The 23,332-nt window shown below is 45.4% G+C and overlaps 1 protein-coding gene across 1 annotated transcript in view; it reads left to right on the top strand.

Annotated features, from left to right (window-relative positions):
- Positions 1-23,332, top strand: part of STRIP2 (striatin interacting protein 2) — a gene marked incomplete at both ends in the record, with an annotated part of 41,534 nt that overhangs the window by 12,529 nt on the left and 5,673 nt on the right. Inside the window, 11 exons of the mRNA XM_082846217.1 lie at positions 649-776; positions 1,654-1,857; positions 3,089-3,324; positions 3,576-3,641; positions 4,326-4,389; positions 5,309-5,380; positions 9,265-9,339; positions 10,012-10,109; positions 10,568-10,694; positions 13,505-13,605; positions 16,937-17,003. Coding sequence (XP_082702343.1) covers positions 649-776; positions 1,654-1,857; positions 3,089-3,324; positions 3,576-3,641; positions 4,326-4,389; positions 5,309-5,380; positions 9,265-9,339; positions 10,012-10,109; positions 10,568-10,694; positions 13,505-13,605; positions 16,937-17,003 — 1,238 coding nt within the window. The remainder of the gene's footprint in view (positions 1-648; positions 777-1,653; positions 1,858-3,088; positions 3,325-3,575; positions 3,642-4,325; positions 4,390-5,308; positions 5,381-9,264; positions 9,340-10,011; positions 10,110-10,567; positions 10,695-13,504; positions 13,606-16,936; positions 17,004-23,332) is intronic.

A 23,332-nucleotide genomic window follows, 5' to 3' on the forward strand; every position in this document is an offset into this window, starting at 1 on the left:
TTCTTCTTCTTCTTCCTTTTTTTTTTTAGAACTAACATCCCTTCTTTTAGGACAGAGATACTTTGTGGTGGGCTTGAGGGTCTGGCTTCATTGCCCCTGTGTCTATGAGCTAGGCCCAGTCATATGTCTTCTCTATATCTTGGTTTTGGTTTCCTTGGTTATAAATGGGAATAGTCATCCCTCTCCCATTCGATCACAAATCCCACATGAAAAAAATGAGTTGACTTACCTTGAAAATATGAGTTGGTATTGTCATCAGTCAGGGATAAGATATGAAGGCCTTTGGGATTTTAAAATATATACTGTATTTGTTGATGTGGGAAAGTGAGTTGTGATCTACAAAATGCATTGAGTTCCTCAGCCAGGAAGCATCTTTATTACCGTTGATTATCTTTATTACTGTTACTTCTAGTTTGATATCTACCCCCAAGCTTTGGGAACTATGCCATTTTAACTCCATGACCTCCCTTATCCTGCCCTCGGGGGGTTCACTCTGGGAGCTCTCTAAGCCTCCTTCTAAGGACCAAGTACTCAGATTCTTTGCAGGAAGGTGAGTGCCTTCCTCAGCGTCCAGAAACAGGGTTACAGGGACTGGGTCTCAGCTGCTTCATCCTCACTTTCTCACTTGCCTCTCTCCACAACCCCCAGGCTTCTCCATGCATAATGAGGAGCCTTTTGCCCTTCTGCTTTTCTCTATGGTCACCAAGTTCTGCAGCGGCCTGGCTCCCCACTTCCCCATAAAGAAGGTCCTGCTTCTGCTCTGGAAAGTAGTCATGGTGAGTGGCTGATTCACCCCTCTCCCATCTCATCAGATCAGCAGTGGCCTCTGCCACCTCAGTTTCTTCTAGTCTGATTCCAGGGGGCTGGAGCTAGGCAGAAGAATAGGGAAGCTGTTAGCCAGTGGAGGGACAATAAGGCTGTCCTAGAGAAATCAGATGTTCTGTTTCAGAGTAGGTTACCTATTTCTGTTGGACTGATGGGAGATGCCACTTTTTGAGTTGGGGTGTCATTGCACCTTCCCCTGATAGAGCTAATGTTTCATGGAAAGAACCCTGGCTGAGAGTTGGGAGATCTGGCCTCTGCTGATACTGAGAAACCTCGGGCAATTCTCTGTGTCTCAGTTTCTCTAGCTGTAAAATGTGGGGTTTAGTGCCTGCTCTCCATCCAGATAAATAGAGGATTTGCTTTTAAAAAATGAAGTCCTCATAAGTGTATGGTTGCAGTTTTGTTACTAATTATTCAACCCTATCCTTCCTCTGACTGGCTGAACAACATACCCTCCAGGGCAGGCCTTGAGTGATTCTGGGGGGTTATAGTATCTAGATCTCCTTAAAAGGGGGTACATTTTCCTGTTTTTTTCAGTGGAGGCCCCCAGTGGTCCTTTTCCTTATTTCTGGTGATGTTTCCAGCCTTGGGTCAGTAAATAATGCTTTATCCTGACCCCTGAGCTCTGAGGGTTAGTAACCATCTCTGAGACTGGGGATGGTGACCACATTTTTTGCCTCCTCCTGTTTTATTACTTCCTAATTAAGGAGGGGGTCTGAGGGGACTGGAGGTTGTGGCTCTTCCTCTCCATCCATGCTTCCCTGACCTTGTTCCCTCTGACTTCCCTCCCTTCCTCTCTTCTGTGCCCCTTTCCCGTTTAACCCTTAGTTTACCCTCGGTGGATTTGAGCAGCTGCAGGCTCTCAAAGTACAGAAGCGGGAAGAATTGGGCCTGCCTCCACTGGCTGAGGACAGTATCCAGGTGGTGAAGAGCATGCGTGCTGCCTCCCCGCCCTCTTACACTCTCGACCTGGGGGAGTCTCAGCTGGCACCACCACCCTCCAAACTGCGAGGCCGCCGTGGTTCTCGAAGGGTATGGACTAAAGCAGACAGTAGTGTTGTGACACTAGCTGGCCAAAAATCAAGATTCTAAGCAGCTCTGGATATGGTAGGAAAGAGCAGTAAATGACCCAGCTCTCCTGCCCCTGACTGGCCCTGAGACCAACCTGAAATCTTGGTGTCTATACTTCAGCCTCTATTCCTGAGCCCTGACAGGGTCCTGGGCTGTCAAGATGTAACATTGTGATATCACATCATAGACCCATGTCTCGCTAAGGATCATTGGCCTAGACTTCAGTGCCTGGAGTTCCCTAGCACCCTGAACAACAGTTGGGGTATAATCCTGGGCATAGGTACCTGGTTGAGGCACTTTATCATTGTCTTCGCAGTAAGATTTACTCTGAGCCAGCCATGCTCTTATCTGGCCTTGGAACCAGAGGCTTACACTTACAAGATGACTGGTTAGGGTTCTGTAGTCTGCATCCCTAGAAAGGTCACAATGACAAGTTGCGCTGAGAGCTGACCATGCTCGCATGAACTTACCTGCCTGATCTACTTGAGTTCACCGACTACAGGTGACAGGCTCAGACAGTCACACTCAGTAATCTAGTCCACATTATCTGCAATGTGATTTTTTTTAACCTTTATTTTTTTGTTTTATAAAGTAATGCTTACTCATTATAGAAAATTTAGAACAAATATAAAAATGTGAAGAAGGGAGAAAAAAAAGTCACCCACAATCTTAACAACCAGAGGCAATCACTGTTAACTTTTTGGCCTATTTCTGTCCAATCTTTTTTTCTTTCTGTGACAAGATTTAAAATTCCAGACTTGCTTCCCTCTGCCTAGCAGCAAGCTTCTGTCCTCCTCTTCCTCAGTCAGCCAGCTGGTGTATGCTCACAGAAGGCAAACTAATTGAATGTTCACCTAAGTAAAGCATAATTAGGAAGGAAAGTGCTGGCAAAAAAAAAAAAGGCATCAGTGCTTTCTGAAAGCTAAGTAACTGTGACTTTGGGATTATCAATGCTCTGTTTCCCAGCCATTGGCGTGGTTGTGTGAGAGCTGCTTGTCCTGGAATTGGGCCTGGTGGGCACAGTAGGGTTGAGATGGGAAGGAAAAGGTCTCACTAGAGATGGGTTCTTACTTCCATGTTCCCTGAAGTCTAGCAGCCTGTGGGTTGGGGTGGTCTTAGACAAGGATGCCCAGGGTGAGATCTCTGCACACCTTCCCTCTCTCCTTCCACCTACTCCCCTCCAACCCCCCAGCAACTCCTTACTAAGCAGGACAGCTTGGACATCTACAATGAAAGAGATCTCTTTAAGACTGAGGAACCAGCCACAGAAGAGGAAGAGGAGTCTGCTGGCGATGGAGAGCGTACCTTGGATGGAGAGTTAGACTTGCTAGAGCAGGACCCTCTAGTACCACCTTCACCCTCACAGGCACCCCTCTCTGCTGAGCGGGTGGCCTTTCCCAAGGGCCTACCGTGGACCCCAAAGGTCAGGTAGGTTTGATAACACCAAGCACCCTGAGCTTCGCGGTTTCAGTCACTGGAGGCCCAGGGTGGAGTGGTCTATGTATTCAAGGCTCAATAAGCTGGTCTGGGAGTCGGAACTCCTGGGTTTGAAGTTCCCTGCTGTCTTCCCTTACTGTTCCAGTTCTCCAGCTGGAGGAGTAGGAGCCCAGTAAGGGTCCTTCTCTCAAGGTTTGCTTTTCTTCCCTTCTCTGGGATTTGTCTCTCCACCATCCTCTCAGACAGAAGGACATTGAACACTTCTTGGAGATGAGCAGGAACAAGTTCATCGGATTCACTCTGGGGCAGTAAGTGACTGGATGGTCAGAACTGGCTATAGAGTGGTTTTTAGAGGGCCACGGGAGTGGGTGGCCTAGAGTGAGAGATGTTGCCTGGTCGTGATTATACAACCCAGAGCCATGGGCAGCTCCCAGTGACTGCTTTGGGTTCTTGCCATGGAGTTTTTTCCTTCCAGCTTCCTAGTACTTTTATGTTCTCATCCAGGTGTAGTACCTTGAGCAACAAGTCATTTCCCTCTTGAACATCAGTTTCCTTGTCAGTGTTATTAGATGGTCCTTGCAAGCCCTTCTGTAATGGGCCAGAATTCTGTGAAGAAGCGACATGGTTGGAACAGATCTTTCCCCATTCCCCCACCCTCTTGAATCCTCACTCGTCGCTACAAAACCTGAGAAACCATTGTTACTACCGTTTCACTGTCAAAAGTGTTGGGCAACATGCCCTTTTAAGTAGGAACCTGCTCCCAGACAAAGTGAGTCCCCAAAAGACTATACAGAAATCCTGATTTTCAGGGACATTTCCCTGTACCATTATTCTTTTTGTGTCCTAAAGCAACGATGGGGGACCTGGTAGCTTGCAGAGAAAGATCCAGGGTACCAGATGGTGAAAGTGGCATGGTCCACATGACTCCAGGGGGTATTGGTAATTCTCTCTACTTTTGACCCTTATGATCTGGTGTGTCTTGCATTTCACAGGGACACAGATACCTTGGTTGGATTACCCAGGCCCATCCATGAGAGTGTGAAGACCCTCAAGCAGGTGACCAGGGTGGGCTCTCAGTCTTCAGGGATAGGGAGCCATCAAGGCAAGTTGGATGACTAGGGTCCTGGGTCCTGGGTGGTGCTTTTCCACCAGACACGTTCTGAACCTGTTATTCTGTACTTCCTCCGCAGGCATTTTGGCCAAAGAGGTAAAAAATCAGGTCTCTCTGTACCTACTCAGTGTCCTACGTTTAGATAGATGAACAAGTTCTCCTTTCTTCCTCTCATTCCTTTTCCCTCCTCCCACCCTTCTCTCTCTTCCCACTTATTGCTTCCTTTCCTTTCCTTCTCTCTCCCTAGAGGCTCACTAACTTCCACAGGCCCAGGATTGAGTAGCAGTCTGCTCTGTATCCAAAGTGTGTGTGTGCACGAGTAAGAGTAGTCATTCCTTGCACAGACCTTGATCCCCACCCCACCCCATCATCATCACTCTGTACACACACGAACACACATACAGGCACATGCAGCAAAACTCTCAGGGCAGTGGTCCAGGGGCAAAGGCCTATTCTTGGCTTCCCCTCGCACAATTTTTTGGTTTTTTTTGAAAGGCTGCGCCATGCGACATGCAGGATCTTAGTTCCCCAACCAGGGATCGAACCCGTGCCCCCTGCGTTGGGAGCATGGAGACTTAACCACTGGACCGCCAGGGAAGTCCCTCCCCTTGCACTTTGGTTGAAGGTAAATGCTAAGGTATTTGCTGCCCTTCAAACATGGAAATATGGAATAAACACTGTATTGAAGCACTTTGCTGCTGTTCATGATGCAAAGGTAAATAAGGCTCCTGCCTTCAAAGGGTGCGTAGTGTATTTGGGCTGACAGACCCATAAACAGGACATTTCCTTGTCATTGGGAAAATGATCACTGGTACACATGTGATCGAGGCCCTCAGCCCCTTGTTGATGTCTTATGTTTCCCAGCACAAGTACATCTCCATCGCAGATGTTCAGATCAAGAATGAGGAAGAGCTAGAGAAGTGCCCCATGTCTTTGGTGAGTCAAGGGGAATCCTGCACAGGAGGAAATCTGTCTGCAGTGCTGTCGCATAACTCGCGTGCATGCTGTTGGACTCTTACTGTATGCTAGGCAAAGCAAGGTCTCTACTTTCACGATACATTAAAGTTGGAGAAAAATGATAAGTAATTAAGCAAACGAGAAGACTTTCAGAGAATGGTAGATATGGTTAAGAAAATTTAAATAGGGTGACATATCATGTAGTAGACTATTTTAGATTGGGAAATCAGGGTATGTAGACCTCTGAGAAGGTGATAATTACCTAAGATCTGAGGTATAAGAAGGAGCTGGCCGTAAGAACATCGGGGGAAAGAGCATTCGAAGCAGAGCGAACAGACTTATTAAGAAGGTGAGAGCAAGCTCAGAATGTTAGAGGTAGTGGATGAAGGCTAGTGTGGCTGGAGCACAGTGGGGAGGGGGAAGGTTGTCTGAGATGGGGTCAGAGAGGTGGCCTGGGGCCACTTTACACAGGACATTTAAGCGAAGATAGGGAGCTTGAAGTTGATTCAAGTGACAAAGGGAAGCCTTTGGAGATTTTAAACCCGGGAGTGACATGATCTGTCTTTTTATAATAAAAACCATTGGCTACTTTGTAAAGGCTGGATGAGGAAAGAGTGGAAGCAGGGAGGTTGGGAAGCTCTTAAAATAGTCAAGGTGAGAGATGATAGTGTTTTAGATGGTGGTAGGAAGTGTGGAGATAGGGAGAAGTGGATGAATTTGGTTTATATTTTGGAGGTACAGCTGACAGGAGTTGCAGTTCAATTGGCTGTGGATAGAGACACATAAAGGGCAATCAAGAATAAGTACCATTTGTCAAGATGAGGAGTTCTGTTTTTTTGTTTTTGTCTTTTTAATTAATTTATTTTTATTTCTGGCTGTGTTGGGTCTTCATTGCTGCGCGCAGGCTTTCTCTAGCTGCGGCAAGCGGGGGCTACTCTTCATTGCGGTGCGTGGGCTTCTCATTGCGGCAGCTTCTCTTGTTGCAGAGTGCGGGCTCAGTAATTGTGGCGCACGGGCTTAGCTGCTCCGCGGCATGTGGGATCTTCCCAGACCAGGGCTCGAACCCGTGTCCCCTGCATTGGCAGGCAGATTCTTAACCACTGCACCACCAGGGAAGCCCTGTTTTTTGGGGTTTTTTAATGTGTTTTTTTCCCCCTGTTTTTCTTTTTCTTTCATTTCTTTTCTTTTTTGTGGTTGGGGGCACCGTGCTGTGCGGCTTGCAGTATCTTAGTTCCCCAACCAGGGACTGAACCCCGGTCCCACAGCAGTGATAGCATGGAGTCCTAACCACTGGACTGCCAGGGAATTCCTAGGAGTTCTGTCTTATCAAGGGTTCTATTTTGGTTGTACTAAGATTTAGATGTCCATTAGACACCCATGCAGAGCAGCCAAGCAATTAGGTGTATGGGTCTAGAGTTCTAGAGAGAGGACTGACTTAGGGAAATAAATTTGGGAACTGTTGACTCATGGACAGTGTTAAAAGCCTTCGAACTGGCTGAGATAACCTGAGGAGGGAGTAAAGATAGAGACAGAATGGAACCCAGGACAAAGCCCTGGGGCACACCAATATGTCAAGGATGGGATGATTCAGGAAAGGAGCCAAAAAAAAGAAAAACCCTCAGTGAGGTGGGAGGAAATCCAGGAGATTGTGATGCCATAAAAGCTAAGCAAAGAAAGTCTTTCAAGGCTTCCCTGGTGGCGCAGTGGTTGAGAATCCGCCTGCCAATGCAGGGGTCACGTTAGATCCCTGGTCCAGGAAGATCCCACATGCTGTGGAGCAACTAAGCCCGTGCGCCGCAACTACTGAGCCTGCTCTCTAGAGCCCGTGAGCCACAACTACTGAAGCCCGCGTGCTTAGAGCCCGTGCTCTGCAACAAGAGAAACCACCGCAATGAGAAGCCTGTGCACCGCAACGAAGAGTAGCCCCCGTTCACCGCAACTAGAGAAAGCCCGTGCGCAGCAACGAAGACCCAACACAGCCAAAAATAAATAAAATAAATTTATTTAAAAAAAAAAAGTCTTTCAAGAAGAAGGGGATGATCAGCTATGTTAAATGTTGCTAATAAATGGTGCTTGATAAGACCTGAGGTGCCCATTGACTTTGGCAACATAGAGATAACTGGTGACCTTGATAAGAGCAACCTCAAGTGAAGTGGTGGGGCCGGAAGCCTAGTTGGAGTGTATTGAAAAGGGAATGTAAAGAAAGGAGGTAGACTTAGTCAACATAGACAAACCACATAGAAGTTCTGTTGTGAAAAGGAAGGTAGAAATGGGGTGGTAGCGCAAGGAGGATGTGGGTCAAGGGAATGTTTTATAGCTAGGAGATACTGGAGTGTGTTTATGTCCTAAAAGGGTTGATCCAGGAGAGAGGAGATAATTATAGAACTGATGCATTCGATAAAGCAAAATGGTGCGAGCACCAGCGGAGGGTAGCCTTTGATAGGAGCACGGGTGGTTCATCCTTCATGTCAAGAAGGAAGGTAGAGACTCTGATAGATTTGGTGTTGAGAAAATGAGGCTGTGCCTGTCTGATTGCTTCTGTTTTGTCCGTGAAGTGAGAGGTAGGGTCAGCAACTGTTGAGGGGCTGTGGGATGAGGGGATTGGTTTGAAGAGAGGGGAGAACGTATGAAATAGGCCTTTTAGAGAACAGCAAGGCAAACATGCAGGATTGCCAGGGTTATTATCCATTTAAGCAGCAGAATAGAAGGGGCCTGGTTACTCCTCCTTGCCTCAGGGTCTCATGGCAGTGACCCTTGTCCTGTAATAGAGCGACCTGGAGGGGGAGGAAGGACTGCACTGGCCAAAGACGACAGTGGCCTGAGTAGCCTCTTGATAAAGGGCTACTCTGATAAAGGGCTTAAGTGGGGTCATCACAAGGACAGAACTGTGCATGAGGAGCCTGGTCAGAAAGGAGGAAGGGATGTTGTAGAGGGTAGTGGAGAAGGGAAGAAAATAGTTTCCACCTAAAATTCTCCCTGCTAATACCCCTTCCTGCCTCTCCAGGCCTTTATTAACCCTCTCTGTTGAGTCACCTACCTCTCCTTTCTGACTTTGGAGCAACCCGGAGCTCTCAGATGGCCTCAGATTGACACCATAGGAAGTGCCTCTGTGTGGGGTGTCAGTTCCAGTGTCCCAGGCGTACCTGTGGCCTGAGCTAAGCCCAAGTATGTCCAGCAAAGCAGTAGTCTGAGCCAACTCCTTGGTGGGAGTTCTTTTTTTTTTTTAATAAATTTATTTATTTATTTATTTTTGGCTGCACTTTTCATTGCTGCCCATGGGCTTTCTCTAGTTGCGGTGAGCGGGGGCTACTCTTCATTGCGGTGCACAGGCTTCTCATTGCGGTGGCTTCTCGTTGCAGAGCACGGGCTCTAGGCATACAGGCTCAGTAGTTGTGGCACACAGGCTCTACAGCACAGGCTCGGTAGTTGTGGTGCACAGGCATAGCTGCTCCATGGCATGTGGGATCTTCCCAGTCCAGGGCTCGAACCCGTGTCCCCTGCATTGGCAGGCGGATTCTTAACCACTGCGTTGCTGGGAGTTCTGACTCCTGACCTAGCAAGAGTGACAGAGAGAGAATTCTGGATTGATTCCAGATGACAGGACAACCAAAATCATAGATTCTCAGGGCTGGAAGAGCCCTCAGAGGTCATCCAGACCAGCCCACTGATCCTAGGAAGAGGAAATTAGGTCTCAGAGAGGGAAAGTAACTTACCCAAGGTCCTACAATGAATCGTTAACACAGCTAGGGTAGGAATCCTGATCTGACTCCCAGATCTTTTCCTCCCACCCTCCACAACCAAGGAAACATAGGTTTTGGTCAACTGGAAAATGGCCTGGGCAAACTGTATATTTCTTGCCATAGGGGGAAGAGGTAGTACCAGAGACGCCGTGTGAAATCCTCTACCAGGGCATGCTGTATAGCCTCCCCCAGTACATGGTAAGGAGATGGCTGGGCCAGAGTTTCCCTTCTCAGCTGTGAGGAATAGAGAGCTGAGAGCCCTCTTAAGCTGAGCCATCTGTCATTTGAGCTTGCTTCCTGAGCCTTCACCCTTCAGGTAAGGCATTCTCTGAGCTTTCCTCAGGGCTCCTCCCAGAGGAAGAAGGACTTGGCTATATTCCCAAGTCCTTCTTTGCGAGGGGTGGAGAATGAGGTGGGTCCCTGCAGGATGCAGAGGGGGCCCTCCTCCTAAGTAAGTGCCTTAGTCCCCCTGAGGTCTGCCGTGGCCTCTGGTGTCCTAGTTGGCCTCAGGCTATGATGGTGAGGACGCTGATGGTCTGAGGTAGAGGAAGGAAAACGGTTGGGGAGGGAGATCTTGCTTATACCTCCCACCTAATTTCTAGGCATTGCCCCTCTCACTCTGTTCCTTCAATCCTCTTTGGAAAGAGCAGTCTTGAAGCAGAACAGCCCATAAGCTCCCTTCTGGCTCCTTAGCCTCACAGGCAAGCCTGTCAGGACAGGGCACCTGTTTGCTCTTCTGGAGGCTGGGCAGATTTGGTTATTGAGGGAAGAACTTAGAGAAAGGCTTTAAAACATTTCTCTTAAGGCTGTTGAATTGTGGAAGAATAACCTTGTTGAATGGGGGGGATTTCCTCATTTTCTACTTCCCAGATTGCTCTACTTAAGATTCTACTGGCTGCAGCCCCTACATCCAAGGCTAAGACAGACTCTATCAACATCCTGGCAGATGTCCTGCCTGAGGAGATGCCGTGAGTGCTTCAACTGGGGCCGCTGCTAAATATTAGCTACCTTGTCTGCAGGGTCTCTTTAGTCCCCACCTCACCTTGTTAACACTTACAGGGATTGTCTCCAAAGAGATCTCCTCTCTGCCACCAGTAGCCCCTTTCCACTGCAGTGCTCTCTGCTCTGCTCTTTTCAGCTCAGAATTGAGAGTCTGGAGGGTAACATCAGTGCCAGTTACTGGCTGCACATGTATGTGGGTGGACATTGCCAAGGGATGAGCTTGCCAAAGGAGAGAGAAACAAAGAGATCAGAGGAGCTTTTCTCCTGACTCATAAGTGGGAACTCTGGAGGTTTCCCTAGCACAGTTCAGGTTTCTGAAGTTCTGGCTCTCTTGTGTTTATTGTATCTGACCCAAATACCTGGGTCCTCGTAGGCCTTGCTCTAAGGTCACCCTCTGCACTGACTCTTCCTTTCCCCGTTGTAGCATCACTGTTCTCCAGAGCATGAAGTTGGGCATTGATGTGAACAGGCACAAGGAGATCATTGTAAAGAGTATCTCTGCCCTGCTCCTGCTACTCCTCAAACACTTCAAACTGAATCATATCTACCAGGTGAGCAGCTTAGAGCGCTTCTCCACATGTCTCAGGTGTCCTCCAGGTCCTGTCTCCCAAAGGAGGAACGAAAGGGCCTTTGAAGTCCAGCTAAGCATCTTTCAGCCTTTCCTTTGTCTCACGGAATCTAGGTACCTGTTGCACAAGCTTGGGGTGGGAAGTGGGGAATTGTCCTAGAAAGTTGCAAATGTCTGTGTCCTTTGAACATTATCCAGCGGTTGTGCATAGGAATCCCTAGCTTCTTGGGAATATGCCCTGCCAGCTTTGAAGCAATGGACCACAGGATTCAAGCATGCCACAAAAAGGGGAAGTGGGGGAGTGCTAAGCATACTTTTCTATATGTGAAGCACTTTTTTTTTTAATTTATTTACTTTTTTTATTTTTGGCTGCATTGGGTATTCGTTGCTGCTCGCAGGCTTTCTCTAGTTGTGGTGAGCGGGGGCTACTCTTCGTTGCTGCGCGTGGGCTTCTTCTGTTGCAGAGCATGGGCTCTAGGCGCGCAGGCTTCAGTAGTTGTGGCTCGCAGGCTCAATAGTTGTGGTGCACGGGCTTAGTTGCTCTGCGGCATGTGGGATCTTCCCGGACCAGAACTTAAACCCGTGTCCCCTGCAATGGCAGGCAGATTTTTAACCACTGCGCCACCAGGGAAGTCCCGTGAAGCACTTCTCTAACATTTGAGATGTAATTCTATATAAGACACACTTCTGGCTGTTAAGGGCTTTGAAGTTTTGTAAAGGATACAGATGTATAAATAGCCAATTATGGCGTGATAAGTGCTGTTATACAGGTAAGTATTGGCTGCTATGGAAACACCTAATCCAACCTGAGGTGGAGAAGATGTGACTTCTAACCTGAGTCCTAAAGAAACAGATGTTAGCCAGGATACGGGAGTTGTCAGGGAAAGGTAGCAGGAAGCATTTCAAGCAGAAAAGCTAATTTGTGAAAGTCCAGAAGGGAGAGAGCAGAGTACCTTGGAAACTAATTAAATGTTGCTGGAGTTCTGCCTGGAGTGGAGGGAGTGGGAATGTCTGGTGATACATGAAGCTGGAGGGGATGGCAGGGAGCAGATCATAATACATATGCTAGCACACAGTTTTGAGTACTTACAATGTGGCCAGCACTCTGTTAAGTTCATGTAAGATCTCATTTAATTCTCTCAACCCTACAAGTTGGGTCTTATTTTATTCCACTGAGGCTAAAAAAGGTTAAGAACCTGCTTCCCTATGAAAGCACTGTTTGCCATGCTAAAAAATTTGGACTTGGTGCTATGGGTGTTGCCAGGATATAGGAGAACATGGGGGCAGTGAATGGATGTTCTCTGTGGTGAGACATGGAGAGGAGAGGGAGCCTTCTCATTCCTGCACAGGGCCTCTGCCTCATTTTCTTCCTAAGGAGTCAGAACCAAGCTTGCTGGTAGAAGAGCAGGACCTCAGAGTGCAGGGAAGCCCCTCCAGGGTATGTGTCCATAGCAGGTTGGACTGTACAACCAGGATATTTCTCCACTTTCATACATTCAGAGACATCTTTGGGTGTGTTAGGTGCCCTGAGTACTCACACTTCTTCTGCCAGTGTTTGCTGGAAGAAGTAGGGATGGATGAGAAATAGTGCTCCTAGTAGAAAGAGAACTGTGTATGTGTGCTTCTGTCTGCTGCTTTTGGTGGGCAATATGTGGATCAACAGCCAGACAGGTGGGTGGCTTGATGGGTCTTGCCCTGGTCAGTGCATCCTGACAAGGCTACAGACATGTCTCAAACTGAAAAATGTTTTCCATCACTTGATAGTAGGTATGCATTGGCTTCTCCATCTGAGGCTTTGGAAAATACCCTGGGTCAGCTGCCAGGGAGAAAGTATTAAGGCAGAAGAGAGAAATGGGCAACACAACCTGACTCCCCACTGCTAACCACACACCTGAGCAAAGGGCAGCTTAGCTTGCTGCCATGGCTATTTCTCGGTGATCAGGAAGAGCTAAGGGATTTAAAACACTACAATTTTCTGCTTTTTCAACCCAGTTTCTACACTTCCCAGCAGTCTAGGTTCTGGATCTGGAGACAAACTGTGTCTGATGTTCCTCTGTGTATCATGGGCAAAATCCAGGTGACACAACTCCATGACACTGCCCCAATAGGTCTTCCTGGATGCAAACCCCATCCAGATTCAAGAGAGCAAAATGTAGCCCTATGTTCTGGTGTTCAGCCCATCAAAAAGATCTTGGACTTATTCTCAGTGTAGTATCTGTTGACTGAAGGACTCTTGTTGATTCATTTATTAAAATACTGATATTCTAAGTATGGGGGCTAATATAGTGAACCAGACTCACGCTGGAGCCCACATTCCAGTGGTTCATTTGGTTACTGTGTGCCGTATCCATCCTGACTGAGTGATGCCAGCAGTTGCTGGGCTGCACCTGTTCCTGCTATATCAATCACAATTGAAACCCTATGAGCCAGGGCTTTGGTATGGAAGACAACTCCCTCAGGGAGCCTTCCTTTCCTGTAGAGCTTAGGAACAAATCTGACAGCAATTCTTTCTATTTATCTGGAGTGGGATTTTCTCTCTGGCTTGTTTATGTTTTGTGCTTTTGGTCAGGTGCTTGCAACATACACACACTGCAGATTGTCCCCTTCTCTGTAGGATGGGCTGGCTGAAGATGGTTCTTCCCACTTCCCAGACAGGAAGACTGATAACACAAGTGGACAGTGGATATTCTTAGGAATGGATATTAGAATTGTACTTGCCTCTTTTTTTTTTTCATACAGACCTTCTATTCTCCCCCAAATAAGCATCCTTTCTGCTTTGATCTTTTAATTTAGTTTGAATATGTATCACAACATTTGGTATTTGCCAACTGCATTCCATTGATCCTGAAGTTCTTCAATCAAAATATCTTGTCCTACATCACTGCCAAAAACAGGTAAGAACTCTGGACAGGTTTATTTCAAAGGGATATTTGGGATGGTTGAGAAGTTACATCGTCTCAGAGCCGACTTTCTGTTCTCCTGGTGTCCCTGGTCCTTTCTGTCTTAGAGCTGTCACTGTCAAATTTAATTTCCTTGAAGTGCTACTGGTGGGGTGTATGGTTTGGCCTCTTCACAAAGATATTTGTATTTTAATAGTTTTGAAAACTGAAAATGCCATGACTCAAAGAAATGAAACTGCAACGATGAAATTTCAGCCCTATGGCAGAAGGATCCAGAAAATATTTTTTGTGAAGCATCCTACTTGTCTGGTCAGCCCTAATTTTAGTATAAATCATAAGTTGGATCAATCACACTATTTTGTAAAGTGTTATACAGAATTTGTAACTAAAGATAAATAATAGAACCTTACTTAGATCAATTTGTAGTTTAAAAAAATACAGGAGATTCACATCCATTATTTCACTTAATCTCCTCAGTAGTGCTAAGACATATCACAATAAGTTTTATTCCCATTTCACCAATTAGGAAACAAATTCAGAGAGGTTAATTGACTTACTTAAGGATAACATGCTAGTGAGACCCCTTAAGTAAGCAGCAGAGGCAGGGTTAAAGCATAAATTGCTTTCTGATCACAGTTGCTATGGATTGCTCCAGCCAAGTGAGAACTTGGGGGGTTAACAGAGTAGATCCTTGTTCGTCAGTTTGCTACTTACACAAAAACTAGAAGCATGATAATCAGTAGAGTTGACCAGAAGTGCTTTACCAGAGGCAAAGTTCGTAAAGTAGAAGAAGGCTGACCTGACACTTGAGGTGACTGGAGAGGGGCTAGGAGATATTGCCCCACCAGTCTGTCAGCAGGGCCAGAAACTCCACCCTGGAGAGGCAGCCTACTTATATGTAGTTTAAAACACACAAACAGAACCTGAAGTCACGGGACCTGGATTCCTGACCTGGATCTGCCACTTGCTAGCTGTGTCATCTCAAGTGTAAGACACTTTGTTTCTCTGAGACACAGTATTTTCATCTTTAAAATGAGAATAATACCTACTCTGACTATATCATATAGCTTTTATAAGCATTAGTTAAGATAAACATAGATGAGAGTGCTTTACTTTTCCTGTTTGGAGGAAGCCTTGGAGAATGGGTTTTTCCTAACTGCAGAGAGACTTGGGCACCACCCCCCTTAAAAATGGCACTTATGGGAATTCCCTGGCCAGTGGTTAGGACTCTGCACTTTCACTCCGAAGGCCCGGGTTTGATCCCTGGTCAGGGAACTAAGATCCCACAGGCCGTGTGGCACGGCCAGAAAAAAAAGACACTTAAGGCATACTAGTTGGGTTACCGGGGAAAATGAAAGTGTAGGTCGGGCTGGGTAAGGGTCACAGCTTCATGAAGGTACCTGTGTGTATCAGTCAACCCTCTTAGTGATAAGGAACCAAAAAGAGCTGGACCTGGCTCACACAGAATGGGAATTTGTTAGGAGAAAATGGGCAGTATATCATCTCGAGGAACCTAGAACAGAGATGCAGCTCTGGACCTCAGGGTTGGTCTGTAGCATAAGGAGCCCAGGAAGCTCTCCACCTCCATCTATGGCCACCAAGCCTCTGTACCTCCACTCCAGTTTTTCCTCTCTCATTGACAAATAGTTTTGTCTGCTTCCTAGGCCACTTAGTGAAATATGCCCACATGAACTAAACATATTCCTGTGCCACTTCAGAGATTGAACTGGCTCTCAATCCCTGTTCCACATTCCCAGGGTTAGAGGCCCACCCTTGGATCAATCAGCTGTGACTGGGGAGTGGGGTTCACGAACTAAATGCCCCCTGTACCATGGGCCTAGAAGCAGGGGCAGACAATCCAATAGGTGTCCATCAGGTTCAATTTGGAGTTGGAAGAGTGGTAGTGCCAGACTACACCGTTTGCTAAGCTTGGCCTGGTTACAGTGGTCCTCTCATGCGTTACCTGTAAGCTTTACTGTTGCATGATCTTGAGAACTTGAGCACCTACAGCTCATTATTGCAGTTTCCTCATGGCTCTTACAATCTAGATATCCTAGAAACTTGTAACTTTATTTTATGCCCCCTTAGGCTAGAATTCAGTACAATGAGATTGGAACAAATCCATCCTTGATTTCCCACCCTCATTTCCTGGTTGCCAGTACCTACTTTGCCATGGGGCTTTGTCAGTGGGAGGTGGGTAGATAAGTAGATGAGCCAGCCAAGAATGTTTATCCTAATGGGGTAGTGCAGAGCCCTGGGAGAATCCAGTAGGTAGGTCCACTGCCCTCCCCTCTCCTACCTTGTTTCCCTTAGGTTACCTTTGTGGGTTTCTTGAACAAAGGTCAACATTTCTAGTCAAATAAATTGTTGTGTTTTGCTTGGATAGAAGTTTTGACTTTGAAATGTAGAGACAGGTTGAAGGAACCCCATATTCCTCTTTATAGCCTATGCTTTGCCAACATCCTTTACCCATTTCCAACTACTCTAGTTCGGATGGATTGGTGTTTGTAACCTATGGAATGTTGGAACCAGAAGGAGCATTAGAGATTAGCTAGTCTAAATTCTGCATTGTACCAGTGAAGAAGGGAGAAAAGGAAAGAAAGAGAGCCGTCATTTCGAGTGACCGTGTCCTTGTCATCATGTGGTGCCTTATTTCCCCTGCTGACTCATGCCTGCTTCCCTGGGCTCACCGCAGAGCCTCTAGCTCCCTTGCAGTTCCCCACTGTCTGTTTTGGGGGCAGATGCTATTACCGTTCTTGAGCTACTAGATTGGCCCTGCTGCAGGAAGCTGCCTCTGTCTCAAGCTTCCTCTAGGAGTGGCTTCTGTGATCATTCCCCAGAGCTCCTGAATTTCAGGAACATCTGGTAAGAGACAGAGGAGAGGTCTTCATTTCATTCTCACTTCCACAGGTTGTTATTATTGGGATGAGTTTGGGCAGCATCTCTGGGAGCACAATTTTATGTACACGCATACACACAAGCATACACTTAAATGCAGAAACACAAATGCACACAAGCTTATGTATTCCTTTAAAGAAGGGAGGAGAAAGGTGGCTATACAGAGGCTCTCCTTCTGCTTTCTCTTGCCTCTGCCAGATAGGGGCCAGCCTGAAAGAATTCTGTTGGTTCCTCTCATGGCTATGAGGAGAGGAGACTGGATCTGGAGTTGCCTGGCACCAGAACCCTCAGTTTCAGCTGAAATCACTAAGCAGTTTTGGAAATAGATGCAGCCTGCTGAAGAGAAATACCTCCTGCCCTTTCAGATATAGCCATTTGCTGCCATTGCCATTTACTTAAAGCCTGTCCTTATCTCTGCATCTTGCAGTATCTCGGTCCTGGATTACCCATGCTGTACCATCCAGGATTTGCCAGAGCTTACTACGGAGAGTCTGGTAAGCAAGTGGGGATTTGATACCCTTTGAAATTACCATGTGGCAGAGGTTGGCATTTGCTCTTCCTTTTCTTCTCTAGCCCCCTAATGCCCTGGTTTGGGAGTCTCAGATCAGTAGAGGCATATTGGCAAGAGCACAGAGGTAGTAGGGGTTTAGAGCTGCTGACCCAGTTGAGAAAGATTTGGAAAAGCTAAGCATAGCATTTTGTAGAGAAAAGGGTCAGTGAAAAACACTGAGGAGAGGAAATTTAGAAAGATAATGGGACTGAAATTGAGTGTGAATATCTGTGATAAATGGCAGGAGAATCTCTTCTGGTCTAGCCTAAATCAATTATCTGTCTTCTTTCTGCTGTGCTACAGAAAATACCCAGGGGTGTGTACTTCAGAAAATACCTTACCTAGGTCTCTCTGAGGCAAAATTCAATATGGCCACAGAAGGATGACCCAGAAAGTTCCTCATGCTGGAAACAGTTCTAGGCAAATCATAGAAGTCCCTCAGTTATTCTGAATCCCATGAAACTGGCTGATGAACAGCATATTGAAATCAAGTGTCTATCTCATCTCTACAACTCTTTAGATATACCTCAGCCCATACCTTCACCCTGTTGCACTGTAATGGTTTATATGTATCTGTTTCTCCATTTGACTGAAAACTCCCTAAAGGAAGAGGTAGTATCATCTTCATTTTATATCCTCAGAGTCGAGCACCATGTTCAGTACACGGAAGGACCTTAATAAATGATCAGATGATGGCACCTGTGTGTGCCCCAACCCCTTGTCCCCCAACTTTAATACCTGCAGGATGTCACATCAGAGAAGTTTATTGTGCAAAAGTAGAATGGTACCTTCTGTGGCACAAGTTTTACAGAACCATAGGATTCTTGGCTGGAGGGGACCTGAGAGCCGTTTGGCCAAACCCCCTATCTCAAAGATGAGAAACCTGAGGGCCCAGTGGATGAAGTGACTCGTCAGGTCCACTCCTCATGACAGACCCTGAATTAGAGAAGGACCCATGTCCTGAGACACTAGGTCTAGCACCTTTTTAAGCACCGGGGCAGAGATTCCATCTCTTACTTAGATGTGGTCTCAGCAGCCAAGGAAGCTGGGAGCTTCTTACCTCTGCAGAGAGAGGTAATAAGTTGTCTAACCCTGTTTATGATGTTCCTCAATCTTTAAAACAACTGTATGAGGTTCGTATTAGTGTTTTATAGATGGAGAAGTTAAATAGCTGCCAAAACTTTATAGTTGAAAGTAGCAGAGCCAGGGTGGAGACATGCAGCCCTGTCATTCAGAGTTGGAATGAGGAATGCACTTTCTCACAGAAACAGTGGTACAGGGATAGCATTAAAGCTCTACTGTTAGTAGGGTACTTCAAAACATAAAGTCGGACTTCCCTGGTGGCGCAATGGTTGAGCGTCCGTCTGCCGATACAGGGGACACGGGTTAGTCCCCTGGTCGGGGAAGATCCCACATGCCGCGGAGAAGCTAGGCCTGTGAGCCATGGCCGCTGAGCCTGCATGTCCGGAGCCTGTGCTCCGCAACGGGAGAGGCCACAACAGTGAGAGGCCCGCATACCGCAAAAACAAACAAACATAAAGTCAGCTTTTATGACCTGAATCAATTTCTTGATACAATGTGTTCTCTTTTCTCAATCCCATAAGTAGGAATTGATGGGAACTAAACTTTCTTATCTCTTCTGATTAACTTTTTGGGATATGAACAGAAAATTATTGAAATACTTGTTATGCCTCTGAGAAGACTTTATTGTTATCTAAGAGTAGGTAAAAGCAGGTAGCTATTCTTGGGCTTCCCTGGTGGCGCAGTGGTTGAGCGTCTGCCTGCCAATGCAGGGGACACGGGTTCGTGCCCCGGTCCGGGAAGATCCCACATGCTGTGGAGCGGCTGGGCCCGTGAGCCACAACTACTGAGCCTGCGCGTCTGGAGCTTGTGCTCCGCAACAAGAGAGGCCGCGGCAGTGAGAGGCCCGCGCACCGCGATGAAGAGTGGCCCCCGCTCGCCGCAACTAGAGAAAGCCCACGCACAGAAAAGAAGACCCAGCACAGCCAAAAATAAATAAATAAATGAAATTTTTTTTTTTTAAAAAAAAGCATGTATCTATTCTTAATGAAAAACAGATTCATGCTAGGGATTCCTGTCCTTTCTGTGAAGCAACAGTGGCGCCTGGTGGTTTCATTTGGTAACCACAGATTGTTTTATTTTTTACTTGAACTTAGAAGTATTTCCCTGAGCTCAGTCATGGACTTAACTAGCAAGTTTACTCCACATAGATCCTCAGTATAGTGGTTTGTTTATCTAAACTGATGGCTTCTGCACTCAGAAAGGAGTAGTGTTTATATGAGTAAGATTTATGTCTTTTTCAGGCTCAGTGAATTAATTGTAAGCACAGAAAATGTACTGGCATTTTAAATGTATAGGATTTTCTTTAAGTAACATTTCAATTTTTTTTTCTGACTTTAAAATTGATATATACTATTGCAGAAAATTGGGGAAATACAGAAACATACGGGAAAGAAAATAAACCACTGTTAATATTTTGCTACAGTTAACCATATATATTTATATATTCACTCATATATACACACACATATTATTTAATAAAATAAGGACTTTACATATGTTTCAATTCACATAGTAAAATTTAAATGTTCACAATATTATTTTATTAAACATTCTTAGAACATGATTTTTAATAGCTACATATAATATTACACTACTTAATTTTAAAAAAATGATTTTTTTCTACTATTGTTGGGCATTTATTTCAATGTTCTTTGTATAAATCCAAAATGAACATCCTTACGCATGAATCTTTGCCCTCATCTCTGATTATTTCCTTAAGATAGATTCCTAGAAGTGGAATTACTTGGCTAAGGTAGTCTTGATTCATATTTTCTCAGTTTTCTGTATTTGAACTGAGTTCAACTTCATTTGGAATTCCGACTACACATATAATGGACATGAAATAAAGGCAAAGTTAATGGCACATTAATTTCTATGGTCTTCTCATCTTGTCAAAATATCTAGCTCTACAATAGGCCATCTTTACTCATGTACTGAAGAGTTTCCTCACCTACCTGGTGCAGGAAGCCTTACAATTTCTAGATCTCCAAAAGTCTGTATTCAAATTCAATCCACTAAACTAGGAAAAAATTAAATTCCAAACATAAGAGAAGGATGGTGAATGTATGATTGTGTGGAAGTTAGGTATGGTCTTTAGAAGGAGGTTGCTAGAGAAGGCAGTGGGTATGGCCTCAAGTACTGTAGGATGCTCAGCATCTGGATGGTTGTTTAGAGGATATGGTATGAAAAATAGGGTGTGCAACATGATGCTTTAGGGGTGGGATATATTAGATCTTTTGTATGTATTAATATCCTTTTTTACTTTATATGTAATTTATAACATATATCATGTTATTACAACAATGCATTTATAATTTCTAACTAAATATACATTATATTTTGGAGTCATTGAGTATCAGACCTAGAAGTTTCTTAGTATCTTGCCCAGTCTTACCCTCTACTGATATGGAAGCAGGTGGAGTGGTGAAGTGTTGTCCAAAGCAGAGGGTAAGAATTTGCATGACCTAGCCATTTGCAAAGAAATATTTGTCATTTCCTTTCAGATCTAGGCAAGTGAAATTATTAAGTTAATTCTTAAAAGGTAGTTCATTGCAAAATTCTTCAAATTTGGGTATGATTTATATTCAGAAATACCTATAAAAATATGTTCATATCACTTAAATTTATATACCTGATCCTTTCATCTATCTTTATTAGTTTTTATAACTTCCTAATCCAGATATTTACAGATATTCCAGAAGATTTTTGTTATTGTTTTTATTTTTGTTTTCTTTTTGTTCAGGTATTAAGGTCTCTAGCATTCCTTTTAGGCATTATTTAACCAGTGATTTGTGACCTCCTTAAATAAAAGTCTTTGTTTTGACATTCACCATCACTATTTAAAAGCAATATCACCATTAGCATTATTGTTTCTCTATCCTAGACAAAATGTGAACATATCATAAGGTATATATCCATTTTCCATGAGGTATTTATACAGAGGAAGAACCATGGATAAATGGTTTTTTTGCATTTTATCGATTTTCCTGGTTGTCACCCTTTCTGTAATGGGGTGATTTTTTAAACTCACATGCCCAGGTCCCTCCCAGGGCACAAGTAGTTTGCTAAAGCTCCCCACATGACTCTGAAATTTTCTTTTCTCCTTCCTCCATACCTCCTCACATCACTTTTGAGAATCATAACTCTGATGATACCTAGATCTGGGTCCTTAACCTAGCAGTAACTTAATCAGAAGATGAACAGTAAATAAAGACAAAGTGTTAGAATTCAGTAAATACTGGAAATCTATGTTCAAGCCCTGGTTGGGGCACTTACCATGTGACCTTGGCCAGACCACCTTCCTCTTTCTAGGCCTCAGGTTTTGCTTCTATGGATAACAGCATTGGACTAGAACAGCTAAGTCTCTTCCAGTGCTCAGATTCTAACCAATCTGATTTCCTCAGTACAAAAGGAAGAAACACTCTGTTCTTCCTTCCCACAGTCGTCTGAGTTAATTATCCACTTAATTGTCTTAAGCCTGTTTTTTTAATATATTTTCTTTTTCTTTAACATTTTAACTTTATTTATTTATCTGGCTGTGTCGGGTATTAGCGGCGGCATGCGGGATCTTCGTTGAGGCATGCGGAATCCTTCGTTGTGGCACGTGGGTTCTTCGTTGCGGAGCACGGGCTTCTCTCTAGTAGTGGCGTGTGGGTTTTCTCTTCTCTAGTTGTGGCACGCAGGCTCCAGAGCACATGGGCTCTGTAGTTTGCGGCACACAGGCTCTCTAATTGAGGCGCCAGAGCTCAGTAGTTGTGGTGCATGGGCTTAGTTGCCCTGCAGCATCTGGGGTCTTAGTTCCCCGACCAGAGATCGAACCCGCGTCCCCTGCATTGGAAGGCGGATTCTTTACCACTGGACCACCAGGGAAGTCTAGAGCGTGGGTTTTTATTTGGCTTGGCTCACTCAGCTGAGCTATGGATGGATCTTTGAGAGTAGAACCCTTGTAGGGCCTTAGAAATGCTCTGAAAGGGTAGGATGTGGTTGCTAAACTGAATCTTCAGACCAAATGTGTATGCAAACAAATATTTATTTGTGAGAGTGGAACATGGGCAATTCTTTTTTAATTTTAGCTGGTTGAAAGTGAGTAAAGGTCTTGCTTTGGATACTGCTAAGTACCAGGAACAAGAGAATACAGCCAAGTGCTGCTGTTCACAAAATATATCCCCATGAAGAAGTTTGCATCTTAATTAATATGCTGAGTCCTGAAAAAAAAAAAAAAGAGGAAGGAAGAAGGTAACCTGCTTTATTTAGTTAGTTAGTTTTATAAATTTATTTATTTGGTTTTGGTTGCTTTGGGTCTTCGTTGCTGCACACGGGCTTTCTTTAGTTACTGTGAGCAGGCGCTACTCTTCATTGTGATGTGCGGGCTTCTCATTGCGGTGGCTTCTCTTATTGTGGAGCATGGGCTCTAGGTGCACGGGCTTCAATAGTTTTGGAACGCGGGCTCTAGAGCACAGGCTCAGTAGCTGTGGCGCACGGGCTTAGTTGCTCCGCGGCATGTGGGATCTTCCCGGACCAGGGCTCGAACCCATATCCCCTGCACTGGCAGGCAGATTCTTAACCACTGCGCCACCGGGGAAGCCCAAACCTGCTTTAAATGAACATAAAAAGAAAAAACTCTCAAGACAGGCAATTCTGAAAGGGCACCCATGGACCTTTTTCTGGGAAAAAGATTATTTGTTGGGTTGGAAGAAGGGAGAAGGTTTGAGCAGGGCTCCAGCAAAGAAGACAACAAGCCTGGACTCAGCTCTCCAGGGAGAGCCGCTGACCAGCGTGTGTGCTTTCAGTGCCCACTCCAGGCAGCATCTGGTGATGCAAGAAGTGGGGCTAGTTATGGACATCAGGGAAGCATTATCAGAGGGAAGGGCCCTGGGCAGGTGAGACTACCTTCAGAAGGGGACTGGGGCAGCTCTTGGGACTCTTGAGACTCAGCTCTGAGAAAAAGGCAGCCACAATCAGCATTCTCTCCCTCAAAACTTTAACTTTTAAGCCAACTGGAGAAAGTAAGCCACAGAATTATTGAATGGTCAGAGATAAAAGGATCTTAAAGGTTATCTTAGTTCAGCCTCTTACAGGAAACAGGGAAATTACTTGCCTAAGGTGACACAGCCAGGGCTGAAGCCATAACCCGTGTGTCCTGGTGCCTAGTCCAGTGCCGCTTCTCCAAGACCATGCCACTACTCCCAT

Source organism: Leucopleurus acutus (assembly GCF_964270905.1).
Source record: "Leucopleurus acutus genome assembly, chromosome: 9".
Taxonomy (NCBI): Eukaryota; Metazoa; Chordata; class Mammalia; order Artiodactyla; family Delphinidae; genus Leucopleurus; species Leucopleurus acutus.